This window comes from Salvelinus sp. IW2-2015, linkage group LG5 (assembly GCF_002910315.2).
Source record: "Salvelinus sp. IW2-2015 linkage group LG5, ASM291031v2, whole genome shotgun sequence".
Lineage (NCBI taxonomy): Eukaryota > Metazoa > Chordata > Actinopteri > Salmoniformes > Salmonidae > Salvelinus > Salvelinus sp. IW2-2015.
In genome coordinates, this window is record NC_036844.1 from 19,204,039 (window position 1) to 19,226,612 (window position 22,574).

At 41.8% G+C, this 22,574-nt stretch overlaps 2 protein-coding genes and 1 long non-coding RNA gene across 3 annotated transcripts; 1 reads left to right on the forward strand and 2 right to left on the reverse strand.

Annotated features, from left to right (window-relative positions):
- Positions 1-1,691: 1,691 nt before the first annotated feature.
- On the reverse strand, positions 1,692-7,231 carry LOC111964528 (uncharacterized). Its single transcript, XR_011479879.1, has 6 exons — positions 7,111-7,231; positions 4,730-4,838; positions 4,276-4,405; positions 4,109-4,198; positions 3,255-3,349; positions 1,692-3,053 (listed from the first exon to the last, which is right to left on the reverse strand). It is a non-coding gene; the product is annotated as an uncharacterized lncRNA (long non-coding RNA).
- Positions 7,232-10,012: 2,781 nt separating this feature from the next.
- LOC111964030 (endoplasmic reticulum chaperone BiP) lies at positions 10,013-14,422 on the forward strand. Its single transcript, XM_023987695.2, has 8 exons — positions 10,013-10,504; positions 11,188-11,342; positions 11,484-11,715; positions 11,869-12,119; positions 12,247-12,637; positions 12,761-12,998; positions 13,201-13,368; positions 13,477-14,422. Exons 2-8 carry the CDS (start codon positions 11,227-11,229, stop codon positions 14,055-14,057), a joined length of 1,977 nt encoding a protein of 658 aa, XP_023843463.1. The 5' UTR covers positions 10,013-10,504; positions 11,188-11,226; the 3' UTR covers positions 14,058-14,422.
- Positions 14,333-21,741, reverse strand: rabepk (Rab9 effector protein with kelch motifs). The gene is made up of 8 exons (XM_023987697.1): positions 21,533-21,741; positions 21,078-21,134; positions 20,829-20,983; positions 20,489-20,644; positions 20,094-20,255; positions 19,736-19,885; positions 17,579-17,728; positions 14,333-15,418 (listed from the first exon to the last, which is right to left on the reverse strand). Exons 2-8 carry the CDS (start codon positions 21,128-21,130, stop codon positions 15,189-15,191), a joined length of 1,056 nt encoding a protein of 351 aa, XP_023843465.1. The 5' UTR covers positions 21,131-21,134; positions 21,533-21,741; the 3' UTR covers positions 14,333-15,188.
- Between the last annotated feature and the right edge of the window lie 833 nt (positions 21,742-22,574).

A 22,574-nucleotide genomic window follows, 5' to 3' on the forward strand; every position in this document is an offset into this window, starting at 1 on the left:
CAAGGACTGATTGAGAGGGGAGAGGCAGGTGTAACTATCTGGCAAAGCTAAAGGACAGAAGTATGGGACTTTCTGAAAACACATTTGATTAATTCAATTGAGAACTAATAGCATGCATTTGCTTATCAGTTCTGATTTGGTCCATATTTCCACTTAATCTGTTCTAGCATGGCCATCCAATGACTCCTGGAAAAGGCATAGCCTGAAGACCCAACATTGAATTGCATAGAATTCTATGTCAGGGCAGAAATTAGTGTTTGGATCAGGATAGTTCTCACGACCTCTACAAGACAAAATGATGAATACAATTATATTTACTGGTGGTCTGTGTGGTCGGTCCTATTGCTGGTATGAATGGGGAAACAAAATATCCAGTATGGTGGGGTTATCAACCCCACCTTCAGTATGTTGGTCTGTATACATAGCCATTGGAAGTAGGAATGCTGAAGCACCCCCTGAAAAATCAGAATATAAAATAAAAAGTAAAAAAATAATATATATATAAAAAAAGTTTTTCACAAAAGTAGTGCACTGGGCCTTTACTAGTATTAGCAGACCAATATATATGTCTGTAGTGTGGGCAAAACTTTTTTCAGCATCTCCACTTTGTCAAAAAAGGTAGTTGTATAATTAAGAACAGTATCTTGCAGGATTCAATAGTTGGAATTGTAAGAGTTGTTGCCCTGTCCCTTCGTCTGCGATTGTCATTCTAATGGAATCCAGAAAGAACAAAACCCTGTCCTCAAACATTTACATCAAATTGTGCAAAGTTATGGGCAAAGACAAAACATCCACATCAAATTAAATATGTTTCTTGATCAAATAACATGGAAAACCACTTTGTGCAGTATTAATTTTCCATCCTTACAAACCACTTAATGTAAAATGTACATTACTGTATGGTACAGAAGCTGGTCATCTAGGTTTGTACCTGTAGTCTCCATCACCATGAAGAAAAACAATACACAATACAGTAATTGAGTACATTGTGACAGTAAGTGGTTTATGGTGATGTGGCTCAGTTGGTAGAGCATGGTGCTTGCAATGTTCAAAAATGCGCCCCGAATACAACAGGTAGACCTTACAGTGAAATGCTTACTTACAAGCCCTTAAAACTTCTTGAAGTATTGTTGGTTAAGAAAAAAGTGTTAAATAAAAAAATTGAAAATAAAAGTAACAAATAATTAAACAGCAGCAGTAAAATAACAATAACGAGGCTCTATACAAGGGGTACCGGTACAGAGTCAATGTGCAGGGTACCGGTTAGTCGAGGTAATTGAGGTAATATGTACATGTAGGTAGAGTTAAAGTGCCTATGCATAGATAATAAATAGAGAGTAGCAGCAGCGTAAAAGAGGGGTCTGGGTAGCCCTTTGATTAGCTGTTCAGGAGTCTTATGGCTTAGGGGTAGAGGCTGTTAAGAAACCTTTGGGACCTAGACTTGCCGCTTACCATGCAGTAGCAGAGAGAACAGTCCATGAGAAGGGTGGCTGGAGTCTTTGAAATGTTTCAATGTTAGGGATGTGGGTTCGATTCACATGGCAGACCAGTACGAAAATGTATGCACTCGCAATGTAAGTTTCTCTGGATAAGAGCGTCTACTAAAATGGAAAAAGATCGAATTGACCATTTCAGTTTTCATATAGAAATAAGTTGCATTTGCAAAGTATTTAAAGAAACTGGAAAACATATATAAAGCAAGTATTTTTATTATCAAATTAACTTTTGTACAGATAATTATCAGACTCAAGTTACAAATGCTGGAAAACACTCAAATACATTTAGTTAAAACAGTTTTACAAAAGTAGTGCACTGGGCCTTTACTAGTCCTGTATTAGCGGATCGATACAGACTTCTTCAGTGCGGGCAATTCATTTTTTTCTGCATCCACCCCCTTGGCATAAAATATTTAATAAATCACTGCACCCCCAAACTACTTTCCACGGCCATGTCTGTATATAGTTTGTATTTCCGGTTTTTATTTTCATTCCTGTTACAATTTGCACGTGACAAAGACTTGCACAATATTGGCGAGCCTAAACAAATGGCAAACCCTAACAGTTGATTGCCAGGAAATGTGCTTCGGTCATCAAGTGCAATGCGTCAACTATTGGCACTGCAAAAAGTCTGGTAAACAACGCTTTCTTGTGGATACCCTATCTCTACCTACCGCCAAAAGGACCGACAGCATGTACAACCGGTAAAGTAAGTGTAAATATAATTGTATTTAATATTCTGCCTTGTAAAGACTATTGAGTCTTTTTTACAGTGACTTCTTTCAGGCTGATATTCATGTAGTAACCATGGTAACAGTCTGATGTTTAGGCAAGGAAAGGCATAGTAGATGAACAAAGCTGTCAAAAAGAACAACATGAGTGGGAATGATGTGTAGGTGTTGAGAGCTCCCAGAGTGGTTGATATGATAATGACATTGAGTTGCTGGGCAGCATTTGACTCACCTTGTTATTCTATAGGCTGATATTGTGTCTGTTGTGTAGGTGTTCAGCTGAATTTCCAACATCTCTGCTCTGTTGTGAAGAGACATATTTAAGAAATGTAAAAGAGACACGAAAACTGAACATTGCTGATGGACATGCATGAAATACCAATTTCTCACACTCATTAACAGTGAACTGCATCTGAAGGAGCCCAGTGTAGAGTAGATGTAAACAGGAGGGGCTAATCACACCTGATCTTCTGCATGATGATCTCACATTTGGCCTCAAAGTACTCAAACTCTTTCCTGTCAAGTTATTTCTGGGCATTTAGCCTGTGGTCAAGGATAAGTGACTGGAGAATCTGAATGCATCCTAACAGCTCCTGGAGAAAACACGTTGATCGTGAGTGAAGGTCGCAACCCGTGAGACAAACCTAAGAATACATCAAACCAAGTGTTGAGAGTCTCTTACAGAGAGGTAGCAGGGAGTCTGCTTTTGCAGCAGGGCGGCACTCACGGCTCTGCCCCTTCAGGCTCTCTGCTCTTTTCCTTTCGCTTTCCAGAAGGCCAGACAAGTGAGACAGCTTCATGTTCTTCAGCCTTTCACTCTCATCCTCTGTCCAAGAAAGAAGAGGAGTGGTATGTTTCACCATTCACACACATGCAGGTGAGCGGCTATACCATAAAGCCAGATACTGCCACATTTGCTAAAGACCATTGGTGTCCATTACATAGGAAGACACACACATACTGTCAAATGTAAAATCGTATTTATGCTACATATCTACGTTTTGGTAAAAGTCTGGTGTCTCTTTACCCCATTCAGTCTGATAGTAGGACAGGAGGCTGAAACACGTCTTCCAGAGATGCTTTTCTAATTCTCTGGGCAGTTTGTTTCATTTTCCACATATCCTGTTTAGAGAAACAAGAACAAGTCCAAGAAATAAAACATGTTTATTCAGTGATCTCTAGGGGTTACCAGAGCTCTAGAAGAGCAGTGTGTGTGTGATACTGTACATAAATAGGAAAAGCACTCGCACATCTAAGACAACAGGCTTGTCACTGCATTGTAGAGGAAGAGTTTGTAGCGTTTCACTGTATTTTTACACCTGTTGCAACCTGGGCAAGCGATAAACTTTGATTTGATTACTTGTTGCCGGTGCGTGGGAATTATTTGAAAATTGCTTGAATTTTTACTTTTTTTTTTAAACACACGTTGCACCTGCCAGTATAACTTGTGTTAATGGATCTTAAAGGAGAAGTTTTATTTTTTACAACCAAATCACCATTTTTATGTAAATAGCATGTTATACAAGGGTCCAGACACCTTTTGTGATTTATATAACATTGCGGATAAAGTTCAGAATGACACAATTTCATGTGTACAACATCTAAAGACCTGGATCACTGTACTGAGAGCTTTGCTGTTTCTAAAATGACGTATCTGGGTGTTTTTGGAGCCTTAGTTCTTTTTTTCCCCGGACCCCCATTACTACACAACGAGGATGAGAAAAGGATTAGCTGTTTGGGGTAAGTTTCTCAAAAACATGTCAAATCACACAAAAGGTGTCCACACCCTTCTATAACATACCATTTTAATCTAAAATTTCGATTTGGTTATAAAAAGAACTCATCCTTTAAGTATCAGCCTCACGGACAAAGTGTACCTACCTCCTCTTGTGGCATCAGCTACAGCACCTGTTGGACACTCAGTCCTAGGACAGGAGGTTGGTCCTGGCTGGTGGTGTCACTAGGGTCCAGCTAGAATAGAGCAGACTAGAGTTATGTATAGTAGAGTCCATTCAGCAATGAGCAATGAGTACTGTTCTGTATTGTACCGTGTCGTCCTCTGGAGGCACAGTAGAGTGATGCTTTCTGACACAGTGCTCCTGGATCATCTCCTGCAGTATCCTGTACAGGCTCTCTGAACACAGCCCATTAAGCCTCTGTCTGCAGGTCCCTCTCAGCCTGGATTAAAACAACATAATCTCAGTCATTTAAAGCGATTCACACAACACGCACCCACACACAGAGTAGTCCAAGTCCATAACACGGTCTTAAATAGCAACAACAACTCTAGTAGTGTAATAACACAACAACAATGTCATTGCTTAAAGTAGAACCACAATTGTATTATTATGAGAGGGACAAATTAATACTCTTGGATGCACCAGAATCTTTAAATGCGAGCCTGAGACATGTACTTTATAGTAATCGGTTAATTCTTACAATCATGCTTGAGATAGCAACGTTTTGAGCACTCGAAGATGATAAGTTGTTTGTGTGTAATACCTTCTCCAGCTCTCTCTTCAGTGTAACAGTAAGGCTGGGGCGGTCCACATGCTGTGACAGCGTTATCGAGCTTGCAGAATAGAGGATTCTCAGTCAGGTCTTCTGTCAGCTGACACAGTGAGAATGAGGCGAGAACATGAAAGACAAGTTGTTACTGGTTACAGGTAAAAACATTCATAATGATAGCAGTTTGGACACACCTACTCATTCAAGGATTTTTCTTTATCTTTACTATTTTCTACATTGTAGAATAATAGTGAAGACATCAAAACTATGAAATAACACATATGGAATCATGTAGTAACCCCCAAAAATGTTAAACAAACCAAAATATATTTTATATTTGATATTCTTCAAAGTAGCCATCCTTTCCTTGATGACAGCTTTGCACACTCTTGGCATTTTCTCAGCCAGCTTCATGAAGTAGTCACCTGGAATGCATTTCAATTAACAAGTATGCCTTATTAAAAAGTTAATTTCTGAAATGTCTTTCCTTCTTACTGCGTTTGAGCCAATCAGTTGTGTTGTGATAAGGTAGGGGTGGTATACAGAAGATAGCTCATTCTCTCAACCAGCTTCACCTGGAATGCTTTTCCAACAGTCTTGAAGGAGTTTCCACATATGCTGAGCACTTGTTGGCTGCTTTTTCTTCATTCTTTAGTCCAACCCATCCCAAGCCATCTCAATTGGGCTGAGTGATTGTGGAGGCCTGGTCATCTGATGCAGCACTCCATCACTCTCCTTCTTGGTCAAATAGCCCTTATACAGCCTGGAGGTGTGTTGGGTCATTGTCCTGTTGAAAAACAAATGATAGTCCCACTAAGCCCTAACCAGATGGGATGGTGTATCGCTGCAGAATGATGTGGTAGCCATGCTGTTTAAGTGTGCCTTGAATTCTAAATAAATCACTGACAGTGTCATCAGCAAAGCATCCCCACACCATTTGTATACCACCCCTACCTTGTCACAACACAACTGATTGGCTCAAACGCATTAAGAAGGAAATAAATTCCACAAATTAACAAGGCACACCTGTTAATTGAAATGCATTCCAGGTGACTAACTCATGAAGCTGGTTGAGAGAATGTCAAGAGTGTGCAAAGCTGTCATCTATAAGTCTTTGCTAGGTAAAGCCCAGCCTTATCTCAGTTCACTGGTCACCATAGCATCACCCACCCGTAGCACGCGCTCCAGCAGGTATATATCACTTGTCATCTCCAAAACCAATTCCTACTTTTGCTGCCTTTCCTTCCAGTTCTCTGCTGCCAATGACTGGAACGAATTGCAAAAATCACTGAAGCTGGAGACTCATATCTCCCTCACTAACTTTAAGCACCAGCTGTCAGAGCAGCTCACAGATCACTGCACCTGTACATAGCCCATCTGTAAATAGCCCATCCAACTNCAATTCCTACTTTTGCTGCCTTTCCTTCCAGTTCTCTGCTGCCAATGACTGGAACGAATTGCAAAAATCACTGAAGCTGGAGACTCATATCTCCCCTCACTAACTTTAAGCATCCGCTGTCAGAGCAGCTTACAGATCACTGCACCTGTACACAGCCCATCTGTAAATAGCCCACCCTACTACTCCCTCATCCCCATACTGTTATTTATTTTTGCTCCTTTGCACCCCAGTATCTCTACTTGCACATTCATCTTCTGCACATCTATCACTCCAGTGTTTAATTGCTAAATTGTAATTATTTCACCACTACGGCCTATGTATTGCCTTACCTCCCCTATCTTACCTCATTTGCACACACTGTATATAGACTTTTTTTCTCTATTGTGTTATTGTTTATTCCATGTGCAACTCTGTGTTGTTGTTTGTGTCGCACTGCTTTGCTTTATCCTGGCCAGGTCGTGGTTGTAAATGAGAACTTGTTCTCAATTAGCCTACCTGGTTAAATAAAGGTGAAATACATATATATATATTTTTAAGCTGTCAAGGCAAAGGATGGCCACTTTGAAGAATCTGAAATATAAAATATATTTTGATTTGTTTAACACCTTTTTGGTGTGCTATTTTCCACATGAGTTATTTCATAGTTTTGATGTCTTGACTATTATTCTACAATGTAGAAAATAGCACAAATATAGAAAAACCCTTGAATGAGCTTGTGTGTCCAAACTTTTGACTGCTACTGTATGGTTTGAGGTATAATACGATACTAGAGGTGGACCGATTAATCGGAATGGTCGATTAATGAGGGCCGATTTCAAGTTTTCATAACAATCGGAAATTGGCATTTTGGACACCGATTTGGCTGATTTTTATAAAGGACACCTTTATTTAACTAGGCAAGTCAGTTAAGAACACATTCTTATTTTCAATGAAGGCCTAGGAACGGTGGGTTAACTGCAGAACGACAGATTTTTACCTTGTCAGCTTGGGGATTCGTTTTTGCAACCTTCCGGTTACTAGTCCAACGCTCTAACCACCTGCCTTACATTGCACCCACGGAGGAGCCTGCAAGGCAGGCTGACTACCTGTTACGTGAGGGCAGCAAAGAGCCAAGGTAAGTTTTAACTAGCATTAAACTTATCTTATAAAAAAAAATCAATCTTAACATAATCACTAGTTAACTACACATGGTTGATATTACTAGTTTATCTAGCGTGTCCTGCGTTGCATATAATCGATGCGGTGCCTGTTAAATTCTCATCGAATCACAGCCTACTTCGCCAAACGGGTGATGATTTAGCACTGTGGTGCACCAAACCAAACCATAAACATATGCCTTTCTTTAAAATCAAAACACAAGTATATATTTTTAAACCTGCATATTTAGTTAATATTGCCTGCTAACATGAATTTCTTATAATTAGGGAAATTGTGTCACTTCTCTTGCGTTCCGTGCAAGCAGTCAGGGTATATGCAGCAGTTTGGGCCGCCTGGCTCGTTGCGAACTGTGGTGAAGTCCATTTATTCCTAACAAAGACCGTAATTAATTTGCCAGAATTGTACATAATTATGACATAACATTGAAGTTGTACAATGTAACAGCAATATTTAGACTTAGGGATGCCACCCGTTAGATAAAATACAGAACGGTTCCGTATTTCACTGAAAGAATAAACGTTTTGTTTCTAAATGATAGTTTCCGGATTCGACCATATCAATGACCAAAGGCTCCTATTTCTGTGTGTTATTATGTTATAATTAAGTCTATGATTTGATGTTTGATAGAGCAGTCTGACTGTGCGATGGTAGGCAGCAGCAAGCTCGTAAGCATTCATTCAAACAGCACTTTCGTGCGTTTGCCAGCAGCTCTTCGCAATGCTTCAAGCATTGAGCTGTTTATGACTTCAAGCCTATCAACTCCCGAGATTAGGCTGGTGTAACCGATGTGAAATGGCTAGCTAGTTAGCGGGTGCGCGCTAATAGCGTTTCAATCGTGACGTCACTCGCTCGAGACTTGGAGTAGTTGTTCCCTTGCTCTGCAAGGGCCGCGGCTTTTGTGGAGCGATGGGTAACGATGCTTCGAGGGTGGCTGTTTGCGATGTGTTCCTGGTACGAGCCCAGTAGGGGCGAGGAGAGGGACGGAAGCTATACTGTTACACTGGCAATACTAAAGTGCCAATAGTCAAAGGTATATGAAATACAAATGTATAGAGAGAAATAGTCCTATAATTCCATAATAATAAACTACAACCTAAAACTTCTTACCTGGGAATATTGAAGACTCATGTTAAAAGGAACCACCAGCTTTCATATGTTCTCATGTTCTGAGCAAGGAACTTAAACGTTAGCTTTTTTACATGGCACATATTGCACTTTTACATTCTTCTCCAACACTTTGTTTTTGCATTATTTAAACCAAATTGAACATGTTTCATTATTTATTTGAGGCTAAATTGATTTTATTGATGTATTATATTAAGGAAAAAGAAAAGTGTTCATTCAGTATTGTTGTAATTTTCATTATTACAAATACATATTATATATATATATTTTTTTAAATCGGCCGATTAATCGGTATCGGCTTTTTGGGGTCCTCCAATAATCGGTATCGGCGTTGAAAAATCATAATGGTCAACCTCTATACGATACCCCCAGGATTTAATACTACAAGACTTCTCAAACATTTTCTTAACAAACAGTTTAGATAGAACGTCTAGAAAGAGGGCAATATACACTGTTGTGTAATATGTTAGCTAATGTAGTTACTAACAATGACATTGACATCAGAAATAGGCTGACACTTTATTTTCAGAATACCTTGTTGATGCAAGTTGTATCCTTTTCCCAGTGATCGAACCCTCGCAGAATCACCACGAGTGGACATCAGTTGACCAAAGCCCCTACTCACTTGACATACAAAGGCGCTCGTGGATGAACGTAGCGCTACCACGCTCATAAAAAAAGGATATGATACAGGTCTACCGTTATCAAAAGTACACAAAACTAGCCTAGAAATCCTTGGTGAGCTGGCTAGCTGTGCCGTCGTATGTTGATAAAGATAACGTAAACTGTATGTCACCTGATAAACTGTTTCGTTGCAATTTAACAGAAGATAGGCAACTACTGTTAAACAGATTGTAACGGTTGTATACACAAGTTGTGAGCACAACAAATGGACAATACCAGGGTCGTCGTTAGTTACCACAGCCACAAAGTCATAAACCTAGCATATTTCTACAATTTATCTTCTTAAAATGTGATTTTAAACCTAGCTCTATTCTTAACTCTAAATTTACCACACTACCTTATGCCTAACCTTAAATATATAGATTTAAAAAAATAATGTTTCATTCATTTTTACGATTTGGCCAATTCTGAGTTTGTGGCTGTGCTATCTAGTGGAAATCCGCTATCGGCGATTGCCCCGCCTCTGCAAACAGTCAGCTGATTGGTTAATGCAGTAGAATAGAAAGACAAATCTTTTAAAACAGGGTCCGTGCTAACTGGGATCCTTGGGACGTCACAACCCTACATCCTAACCCCTACCCTTACCGAACGTTGAGAAAATAATTGGCCCAAGGCAAAACCTATTCCGACCCCTTATTTACACTATTCTAGTTTAACGGGTATAGGAGGGGGGGCTGGTATGCCCATAAAATGTTTTGGTCTCATATGAGATTCTATACAGGGAATAAATTAAATCTACTTTCACCCCTGCCTGACCCTAACGTCCCAAGGATTCCAGATAGCACAGACCCTTATGTACAATTTACCTGATGTAACAACTAACTTTGATTACCTTTTTTTTTTTTTTTTTACACACAGATCATTTGGCTTTTGCCTACCATCATCATGTTATACAATTCACTATATGGCACTGGTTTTAGTTCACTACTTCCCTTGCACAAGTATTAGGCTTGGGTTTACTGTAATTTAGTACAATTTAGATTACAGTGGTCCTGAAATTGGAAAATGACCCCCAAATGACTGTCAATTCAATGCACCAACTACATTTCTATGTATGACACCGGCATTTCACGTATTTGGGACTTGACACATTGACACCTAACCTATCAGCGTCGTACAGTAAAGCATGAATCATGACGTTCACTTGACCAAACGTGTGCAAATCAGCAGCGGCCAGCATGTCTGGTGCTGCCAATGAACGCGTTCCAACGAACTGCTGTCTGGCCAATGGGAAGCCTCCACGATGGGGAAGAAGTGACGGCTTATATACGGAGAGCACCGTTCATTAAACATCATTTTACAGACTCACAATCGTAGGCGTTTTTGAAGAACACAGGCTGTGAAGCAAATAACTTCCATTGAGATAAACCCCAAAGGAAGACTCCAGAGAATTATTTACAAAGGTATGTGAATTAAACGCAAGTTAGCTCAAAATAAAGATTCCATTTTACATAAATGCCAGAGGGGGGGGGGGCAGTTTCCTGTTTAACTGAAGTTAGTTAGCTGACCAGCAGGTTATCCATAAATTTAATGTTTAACTAATTTATATCTAAACATGGAGATTGTTTAAAAACAGTTTAGCTACCCTTTTAAATTGTGTCTTTCGTCAGCTAGCTAACGTTAGCTATCATGCTTGAAAAAGGTCAGCCAGTTTGGTAGCTAAGTTACCTCGCTAGAGTACACGCCTTTTGAAACCGGTGTCTCAAATTGGTCAAGCAGCATCAGCAGCTAACTAACCACTAGCTCTAGTTTAAATCCCTATAATATGGAGATGTTAGCTAGCCAACCACTAGATATTCGTTTTTTTTTTTTTTTTATAACTTCGCCAAAAGTTTTAATTACCAAATGTAATGTTGGCTTCATTTGGGCACATTATTACCGGTAATCTTGTGTTCATCATCATATTATTTTTATTATTATTGTTAGCATGTGGGCTACCCTCGGAGTCTACACACACCAGTATGCACCGTCATGTCTTCATCAGAGGGCCAAATTAACTCGTTCCGTTAGATGTACAAGGATGAAAGGCCTACACCGTGAACTAAGCAACAACATTTATAGTGTCTTGACTTTCTCTTTTTGACAGAGTACTTCAAAGAGTTGAGTGAATAGACACAGAATAGAGATGAGGCTTTTGTGCGTGGTTCTGCTGGTCGCCAGCAGTGTGTTTGCCGATGATGACGACAAGCGGGAAAGTGTGGGAACCGTGGTTGGCATCGACTTGGGGACCACCTATTCCTGGTAAGCATTTTGTAATGAATAGAAAATGTAATCTTAGGTCTCATACTCCCAATCATTTGGCTAAAGGACTCTAGCGTATCATGTCAAGTGATGTAGTTGATACTTTCCATGGTTCTCATCTATATGCTTCTCCTTTTCCAGTGTTGGTGTGTTCAAGAATGGCCGTGTTGAGATCATTGCCAACGACCAGGGAAATCGCATCACTCCATCCTATGTGGCCTTCACCGCAGAGGGGGAGCGTTTAATCGGTGACGCCGCCAAGAACCAGCTCACCTCCAACCCTGAGAACACAGTTTTTGATGCCAAGAGACTGATTGGCCGAGCCTGGACTGATTCTGCTGTGCAGCATGACATCAAGTACTTCCCCTTCAAGGTGAGCCCTAACAAACACACTCCCTGCCCTAATCGCCTGAAGCACTCACTATGCAAATAATATACTACTTATTCAGCATATAACTATGCTGAAGTAGCTCTGAAATTGTTTTTAGAGGAGAAATGCTTAATGGTGGCTACTTAAATCTTCTAGGTTATCGAGAAGAAGAGCAAGCCCCATATTCAGGTGGACATCGGTGGAGGTCAGCTGAAGACCTTCGCTCCAGAGGAGATCTCTGCCATGGTTCTCACCAAAATGAAGGAAACCGCCGAGGCTTACCTGGGAAAGAAAGTGACACACGCTGTGGTCACTGTCCCCGCCTACTTCAATGATGCCCAGCGGCAGGCCACCAAGGATGCTGGAGTCATTGCCGGCCTGAATGTCATGAGGATCATCAACGAGCCGTAAGTGTGTTTGTCTTCACAATGCAGAAACTGAATTAACATTAGAATGACTGGCCCAATATTTATTTCAATCACTGAAAATATCTGCCAATACCATGCTGGTTACATCTGTTTCCCTCTATTCCAGAACTGCAGCTGCCATCGCCTACGGCCTGGACAAGAAGGACGGTGAGAAGAACATCCTGGTGTTCGACCTGGGTGGCGGCACCTTTGATGTTTCCCTCCTGACCATCGACAACGGCGTGTTTGAGGTAGTCGCCACCAACGGCGACACTCACTTGGGAGGAGAGGACTTTGACCAGCGTGTCATGGAGCACTTCATCAAGCTGTACAAGAAGAAGAACGGTAAGGACGTGCGCAAGGACAACCGTGCGGTGCAGAAGCTGCGTCGTGAGGTGGAGAAGGCCAAGAGAGGCCTGTCTGCCCAGCACCAGGCTCGCATTGAGATTGAGTCCTTCTTCGACGGAGAGGACTTCTCAGAAACCTTGACCCGTGCCAAGTTTGAGGAGCTCAACATGGTAAGTTGGTTCAAATGACCATACAACAGTGACACTGCTGGCCCATTGTTCTTGGAACATTCAAATTGAAAACACATTCATGGAACCTCTTTTAATTTGCCATTTGTATTACTTGTCTATCAGGACCTGTTCCGTTCCACCATGAAGCCCGTGCAGAAGGTGATGGAGGACTCTGACTTGAAGAAGACCGACATTGACGAGATTGTCTTGGTGGGTGGCTCTACCCGTATCCCCAAGGTCCAGCAGCTGGTGAAGGAGTTCTTCAACGGCAAGGAGCCCTCTAGGGGCATCAACCCCGATGAGGCTGTGGCCTATGGAGCTGCCGTGCAGGCTGGAGTGCTGTCTGGAGAGGAGGACACAGGTGGGTCTTGGTCCATGTGCTTACGCCATGCACTATGCTAAGTTAAGGCTATACCCTGAGGTATCTTCATTATTTATACATAAGGAAATGTAGGCTAGATGCTTAGATTTTAAACCAAACAATGGATACCTACAGGTCATAACACATCAGTGCTGTCCTATTATGTATATCACAACTAATGGTTTCCTGTCTTGTCCATCAGGTGACTTGGTTCTTCTGGATGTGTGCCCCCTGACCCTGGGTATTGAGACTGTGGGAGGAGTCATGACCAAGCTGATCCCCAGAAACACTGTGGTGCCAACCAAGAAGTCCCAGATCTTCTCCACCGCCTCTGACAACCAGCCCACTGTCACCATCAAAGTTTACGAGGGTAAGCTCCTTTGATTAATCGCTGCCCCATATTGCTACATCCATAAATGGTGTTTTCCACTGTAAAAAATGACATCTGTTTAAAATTCTGCTTCTCGCCTTCATCCAGGTGAGCGTCCCCTGACCAAAGACAACCACCTGCTGGGAACCTTCGACCTGACTGGCATTCCCCCCGCACCTCGTGGTGTGCCCCAGATCGAGGTCACCTTCGAGATTGACGTCAACGGCATCCTGCGCGTCACAGCCGAGGACAAGGGAACAGGCAACAAGAACAAGATCACCATCACCAATGACCAGAACCGCCTGACTCCCGAGGACATTGAGCGCATGGTCAACGATGCTGAGCGCTTCGCCGACGAGGACAAGAAGTTGAAGGAGCGCATTGATGCCCGCAACGAGCTTGAAAGCTACGCCTACTCGCTCAAGAACCAGATCGGCGACAAGGAGAAGCTGGGTGGCAAGCTGTCAGCCGAGGACAAGGAAACCATAGAGAAAGCAGTAGAGGAGAAGATTGAGTGGATGGAGTCTCACCAAGACGCTGAGCTGGAGGACTTCCAGGCAAAGAAAAAGGAGCTGGAAGAGGTGGTGCAGCCGATCGTCAGCAAGCTTTACGGAAGTGCAGGTGGACCCCCGCCTGAGGGAGGAGAAGAAGAGGGAGAGGCAGATCAGGGCGACAAGGATGAGTTGTAAGGCTGTCGAGTGGCACAGATGTACATATTGGACTTAAAATGGTGAGAAAAGGGGCTGCAAAAACGCAACCATGAATCTGCTGGAAAGACTTGTGAAATATTGTTTCAACTTGAGGGACGTTCTCTTCGCTGAGTGGCGGAGGTATACTAGTCGGCCTGTTTGAGGCTCGCTGCTGCTGTTCTCAGGCAGTTTGAAAAGGAGTTCTCTAGGGGGAGGGTTTAGTGGGGTGGGTGCTAGACTGGGGTTTCTGGGTTAAAGGGTAACATGTTCACAAGCAATGTTAACAAGTTATTTATTGAATCTGGTCATTGTAGAAATTACTTTCTACTGTAAAGACATTGAAATAAATGTTTGATACAAATGTCTTTGATTTGTCTCTGATATTATTCTGCAAATTTACATGTCTGATGGGTAATCATATGTTAAGAATGAGACACCACAACGGACGATGGCTGTGTGCAGCGGGTAGACGTCCTATTGCCTCTGACCACAGAACATCGACTGTCATTTTCTGTTAATTTCCAAACTATTCCATGTTTAAAATTCATATGTAACTGCGTTGAGTTATGATTTGGGGGTCTGCACCATAATACCATCTGTGACAGCATGGGCAGTGCCATTGAGGCTATCTCCATTTTGAAGTAGTCAATTTTCTGGATTTGCTTTTTCTCCCTCCCGATACACCGATTGGAGGGATCAGCTAATGAAGTTTAACATCCCACACAAATGTTAAGCGCTCTCTGGCAGGGCTCTCCAACCCTTTTCCTGGAGAGATACCTTCCTGTAGATTTTCACTCCCCACAGTTAACTAACCTGGTGCAGCTTATCAGGACTGCAGCTCTCCAGGAACAGGGTTGGAGAGCCCTGCGCTATAGCCTGTGCGCATCTGCCATGCAACACCATTTTTCAGAGATACTTGTAGTTCCGTATGTATGTGGGGTGTAAATTAGGCTCTACTGGCACTGAACCAACATCTGATCCATGATCATATGTCATTGGATGGATGGGCAGCTTATGACACTGGTTGGATTTGTTTGAAAAAGGTAGTGCTAAAATTAACTGCAGCAATATTATTGACAAATAGTTCAACATACAGGCACATGGTATTTCCCAGAGCAGTAGCTATCAAGGTCATGTTAGGACAGTTACAACACAGTCACTGTGTATGACCCCCTGAGTGTCCATCCCTCCAAACACAAATGCCAACTGTACGGTCCCTGACGCTGAGGAGCTCTGGGCCTGGTCTCTCTCTCCACTGGTGCTCTCAGGCCTTACTCTCCAGGGTAAGACACACATGGAGTGGTCCAGTCTGTTGGGTGGCATGTTCCCTTCAAACTTCAACAGGGTCCAGCGCCTTTTGTCTGCACAGGATGAGAAGAGTAAAACAAAATACTCAAGGTGCATTAGTATCCCAAAACAGTATGGCTGTCAGTAAATATTCTCTCCAGGATAGACACAACAGTGACTTTGTGTGGCAAATATTACATCAAAGTAGAGAAACGACGCAATATACAGGGTGGGGGAGAGAGCGACGTACTGCAAAAGTAGAAATCATGTGACCAAACTGAAGAAGAAACTACACTATGAAACTAAGATAATTGAAAGAATTATAATAAAAAGCTTTGGAGCACATTCAATGAAATGTTGGTAAAAAAGTTAAACTCAGATCCATCATTCATCACAACACCGACTGATATTGCCAACTACTTAATTTTTTTAATTTGCAAGATTATGCATGACATGCCAGCAACAACTGCTGACACTACACATCCAAGTATATCTGACCACATTATGAAAGACAACTGTAATTTTGAATTCTGTAAAGTGAGTGTGGAAGAGGTGAAAGAATTGTCTATCAACAATGACAAGCCACCGGGGTCTGAGAACTTGGATGGAAAATTGCGGCCGACATTGCCACATCTTCAATTTAAGCCTACTAGAAAGTGTGTGCCCTCAGGTCTGGAGGTAGGCAAAAGTAATTCCAATACCTTGGAATAATAATGCCCCCTTCAGTGGCTCAAATAGCCGACCAATCAGCCTGTTACCAACCCTTGTGTTTGTGTTTGACCAGATACAATGCAATTTTACAGTAAACAAATTCAACAACCACAGCACTTACACGAGAGAAATTGATGATAAAAAGGATTGTGGGGGCTGTTGTGTTAGACCTCAGTGAGGCTTTTGACATTATAAATCATATTCTGCTGCTGGAAAAACGTATGTGTCATGGCTTTACACCCCCTGCTATATTGTGGATAAAGAGTTACCTGTCTAACAGAACACAGAGGGTGTTCTTTAATGGAAGCCTCCAACATAATCCAGGTAGAATCAGGAATTCCCCAGGGCAGCTGTCTAGGCCCCTTACTTTTTTCAATCTTTACTAATGACATGCCATTGGCCTTGAGCAAAGCCAGTGTCTCTATGTATCCGGATGACTCAACACTATACACGTCAGCTACTACAGCGACTGAAATGACTGCAACACTTAAAGAGCTGCAGTTCATTTCAGAATGGGTGGCAAGGAATAAGTTAATCCTAAATATTTCAAAAACTAAAAGCATTGTATTTGGGGCAAATCATTCACTAAGCCTTAAACCTCAACTAAATCTTGTAATAAACAATGTGGAAATTGAGCAAGTTAAGGTGACTAAACTGCTTGAAGTAACCCTGGATTGTAAACTGTCATGGTCAAAACATATTAAAACAGTAACTAAGATTGGGAGAAGTCTGTCCATAATAAAGCGCTGCTCTGCCTTAACAGCACTATCAACAAGGCAGGTCCTACAGGCCATAGTTTTGTCGCACCTGGACTACTGTTCAGTCGTGTGGTCAGGTGCCACAAAGAGGGACTTAGGAAATTGCCATTGGCTCAAAACAGTGCAGCACGGCTGGCACTTGGATGTACAGAGAGCAAATATTACTAATATGCATGTCAATCTCTCTTGGCTCAAAGTGGAGGAGAGACTGACTTCATCACTACTTGTCCAGAACAGACTGTGGGAGGCGCACAGTACTACATAGAGGCTTGACTACATGGAACTCTATTCCACATCAGGTAACAGATGCAAGTAGTAGAATCAGATTGAAAAAACAGATAAAACTACACCTTATGGAATAGCGGGGACTGTGAAGCAACATAAACATAGAGGCAGCACATGCACACACACACACAGACATGATAACATACGCACTAAACACACATGTACACATGGATCTTCTACACCTGCATTGCTTGTTGTTTGGGGTTTTAGGCTGGGTTTCTGTACAGCACTTTGAGATATCAGCTGATGTACGAAGGGCTATATAAATACATTTGATTTTGTGTTGTATATATGTGGTAGTGGAGTAGGGGCCTGAAGGGCACGCACTTAGTGTGTTGTGAAATCTGTTATGAATGTATTGTAATGTTTTTAAAATGGTATAACGGCCTTCATTTTGCCAGACCTTGGCAGCAACTAATGGGGATCCAGAATAAATACCACATTCATTAAACATTCCAAAGTAGATATTTTTGGCCTCACCACACTGAAATCTGTACATTGCATTGCTGGCCCCTTCTGGGGTCATCCCTCCAAAGATGTAGATGTTCTTTCCGAGGGCCACAGCTGAGTGGGCAGCCACCCCCGGGGGGATGTCTCCTTTGGCTTGGACCTTCTCCCACTTCATACTGCCTAGATAAAGTGTAGCACCCAAATAGTTAACAGGACCAGCCATACCACTTCTCATGCCAACACAGAATGGGAGATTTCACTGGAACTACATTTGAGTCATTTAGCAGACTTCCAATTAGTGCATTCATCTTAAGATAGCTAGGTGAGACAACATCACAATCGTATCAAGTACATTTTCCCTCAACAAACTATTTATCAGCAAAGTCAGTGATAGTAGGAAAACACAAGTGCCTTTTTTTGTAGGGAGAGGTGCGTCGGGAAAGTTATTTAAGATACTCTTCAAAGAGGTAGGGTTTCAGACGTTTTTGGAAAATGGGCAGGGACTCTGCTGTCCTGACTTTAGGGGGAAGCTTGTTCCACCATAGAGCCCCACAGTGGAGGTGTCATAACACCCATAAAACCTAGCGGTCAAACAGGGAAATGGTTCCAATCGTTTTTCTACCATTCATTTTTCCCATAGGGGATTTTAGAAAAACATAAAATAAGGGCTGTTTCTTGTGAAGGCTTACCCTGGTGACAGTTTGCTAACCATGTACATCTCGAGGTGACTTTTATCAATATATTCAGCTCTATTTATTCTGATTCGAAAATGCTAATTAGCATCAAAGTAGACGTCATGCAAAACTACAAATCCCTGCAAGCTCTTGCACGTCATCTCTAGCTGACACCTTTGCTAACAGGTATTGTGTCAATTTAAAACTTGCAGTTTTAAACAGTTCACAGAATGGCCAATTTAAAGAAATGTAGCCAATATATTCATTACTACATTTAGCTAACATTAGATAGTTAATCCAGAGATTCTTATCATTGCCTCGATTCGCCAGTCTCCCCCAGATCATCATGGCATTTGTAATTCTTTACGATAGCCACATTAGCAGTCATTTAGCATTTCATTTTTGCGGGGTAAATACAGGCAAATATGATATAAAAGTCACCTTGCCCTAGAGAGATTAAGAGTTATCAAAACGTCACGCCGGAGTAAGTCTACATGAAACAGCCCTTATTTTAAGTGTTTCTAAAATCACCGATGGGAAAAATGAATGGAGGAAAATTGATTGGAACCATTTCCCTGTTTGACCGCTAGGTTTTATGGATATTATGACACATACTGTGGTACTCTATTGGGGTGCCAGGACAGAGAAGAGCTTCGACTGGGCTAAGCGGGAGCTGCCGGCCCTTTGGGTGGGAGGGCCAAGAGACTAGAGGTGGTGGAACAAAGTGCTCGGGTTGGTATGTAGGGTTTGAGCATAGCCTAAAGGTAAGGAGGGGTAGTTCCCTTTGCTGCTCCTTATGCAAGCACCAGGGTCTTGAAGATGATGTGAGCTTCGACTGGAAGCCATTCCATTCTATTCTATTGTGTCCTTCATTTCAACAGAGGAAACAATATAACACAATTAAAGCAGGATCAAGTTCTTCATGTGTATGACTGTTAGGAATTTTGTTAATAAATAGTTAAAACAAATTCTAGCTTTTGATAAAAATATAACAAATTGAACTCTGCATGCCTGGTGAAAAGAGATTTGTGTTGTGGGTTATAAAGTAAGCAGAAAGGGTCATTKAACTCTGGTTGAACTGACCCAACTTAGCCCTGAGATGTTTAGATAAGGCTGTGGGTCACTTTTTAGGTCTTTCATTATCTTGAGTTGTCTGCTCAAGTGGTAATCAATTATAGTGAGCCTTCAGGATAAATMATTATATGGTGTTTTCATGTGAGTGCCCTGTGAGGTTAGAATGAACTTTTGAACCTGTTTTCTATTTGATTAGGACAATGAGACGCATTCTGTAACCTATGACGTCATATATTGTATATAAGTCTGRGTTTATGATCAAATGGGAGCTTGCTCCGAGAATAAACACTATTATCTACTTTTAATATGACTGTATCCTGTCTATTTTATGTTAATAAGTATCTTACAAATTCTTATAAATAGACAGATTGAATTTAATTAATGAGTATATTGTAGGAATCATTTAATTCCACTAACAATGACTGACTTGAATACTTACTGGTGTCTAGAGAGTAGATGTCGCTGTGGAACTTCTCTCCTGCCATGCCTCCATGGATATAGATTTTGGGTCCTACCGCTGTCACCACGTGGCCGTGTCTTGCAGGGGGATGTCTGCCCTGTGTGTCTGGCTGAGACCAGGTGCAGGAAACTAAAAACGGAGACAGAGGAAAACACAAAATATCTCCTCCTAACTCTAAATTCAGTTGGTACTTTCTGAAATGTAACTTTAAAGGCTGAATTTGGCCAACAAGCTTGTTGCCTCTAACTACTGAGCTTTTGATCCACATTTGGGCTGGTTCCTCTGTAACTGCTGTGTGAATGTGTTGTATTGGCAGACTGATTCATGCATTTTCAACCTGTGTTGAAGACGTGAAGCTTGGGGTCCGAGACAGGTGTGGCCCCTGAGTCCCCTCCAGAGAAGACAAAGAGTCGGTCCCCGACGCTGGCTGAGTTAGTGTGATACGTCCTGGGACAGGGCGGCGTCCCTTTCACCTCTACACCCTTCCACAACCCACCGTCTGGAAACGTAGCAATACAAAACCTCAGGAGACTAAAAGGTATGGGACATTGCTCAGAGTCAGACATGATATGAAGGAGATTGTTACTCTGCAAACACCGCTACTAGACATTCATTAGCTGTTCTATGATACTACGCTCTAAAATAATCCATGCAACACTTCATTCTGTAGATCTATACCTTCCGACTTAGCTACAACCATATATTAAAATCACACTATACAAATCTCTATACCTGTGAGTTGTAGGTTCTGGACACAGTTGCGGTTGCCACTCTGCTGTGCCCCAGCGAACACCCACAGGCTCTGTGGACAGCTCTCAGGGACAAAGCTGCAATGTTCATACCGTGCCTCCAGACCCTCCCATTCAGGAATGTCCCACTCGTGACTGTCTGATAGGGTGAGAGGGACAAACATGGAACTGTCAGTCAAAGAATATATCAGAACAGATTGACGTTATTGGTAAGATAATGAGTTGACTCATTGATATAAAATAAAACATTGAAATGATATGAAACACAATAAAGAGACAGGTGCCAGGCATAATATTGTGTTGATGTGACATTTTGTCTTTACCCAGGTTTATGACGTGGGATTCTGAAAAGCTGCCATTAGGGTTGGCTCCTCCTATGATCAGGACCTTCCCCTTGCCATCATCCTCAGAAGGGATGTATATACAGGTGTGGCCCACACTAACTCCTGGACCACCTCCTCTGGGTATCATAGCATACCTGGGGACAAAGACAGGAACACCATGTCATGAATACCAGAATTGAAAGTCTAGTATAACTTAATCCTAGTTTGTTGAACTGTACGTTTATTTACCACAGTCCTGCTCGTGGTTTATCCTCTGGATCCAGCACAGGAAGTAATTCCATTTTTCTGTGGGAGGCATCCATTCAGATGATCAGTTACAATGATGATCAGATCAGCTTAGGCATGAACCGGACCATTGTGTCCACTAACATTTTGCGAAATAAAATGCTGCTGCTGTAAAATTAGGCTAGAAGGGATCTCGCTAGGTCATCCTTCCAAATCTCGTCTCGTTACACAAATAGAAGGTGAAACTTATTTGGCTAGGCTGCTGGATGTACCATGCCACACTGGGAAAGTTAAATTAATTGTCTTTAACCTCAATGAGGTTAAGAGACAAGGCTTTTCGATCATATTTATTCAATTTGAAAGGAAGACAGATGACAGTTAATTAGCTAACTGATGTTATAAAGCATGAAATCAGAAGCTAACAGTAACGTAGCTAGGAAGTTCATTCGCTCACTCACCCACGTTCGAAGGCACAGTGTTATCTTTTGCACGTCGTTTAGCTGCTATTTCAATTATATGATGTATAATATAGCTACATTAATCAATATAAAGACATGTTGACGGTTTAGCTGCACAAAAAGTATGTACTAGCTGCTTTCCCAGCTAGCTAGCAACAAAATGTCAGACTCAAGAGTCCATTGTCGTGTCCGCGCGTAAACGACGTAACAGCGCTGTCGTCATGGATATTGCGCAGGTGTAGAGTCTGTGTGCGGTGCCAATGTGTCCACATGAGGTCACTGTTGTTGCAGGACTAAATATCCCAACACGCACATTACCCAAGAGGATGACTGGGAGGACTACCAATAGAGAGACTGGGAAGATCTAAATTGCATAATCCTCACATCTTCCTCAGCGAGGAGTTCTCTGAAGCTATGCAACAGAGGCAAAAATAACTGATCCCTGCCATGACGCCTGCCAGGGAGCTTGGGAACATTGCTTGCATCCGCTATGGCATAATCATTGTCCACCCTCCCACCCAAAAGTCTGGAAGTGGTGAGAGAGCTCCAACCCCACATCACACTACTACACTCACAAGTGCCTGATTGCCAAATAAAGTTATTTTCTTCCTTTGTTATTTTTTTCTCTGTCAATATTATGAATATCTCAGATAAGCTACCAAGTAAACATCCAAAGATAGCCCATATTAATATATGTAGCCTTAGAAATAACATTAATTTATTGACTATATCTGAGACTTAGATCATTAATTTGATAATACATTAGTAGCGAAACAGGGAGTAGCGATACCCCCACCCCCCTTTTGCCCTTAGAACAGTGTCTTGCCCATTCATCCTCTGAATGGCACACATACACAATCCATGTCTCAATTGTCCCAAGGCTTAAAAATCCTTATTTCACCTGTCTCCTCTTTATCTACACCGATTGAAGTGGATTCAACAAGTGACATCAATAAGGTATCATACTGTAGCTTTCACCTGGATTCGCCTGGTCAGTCTATGTCATGGAAAGAGCAAGTGTTCTTAGTGTTTTGCATACTCA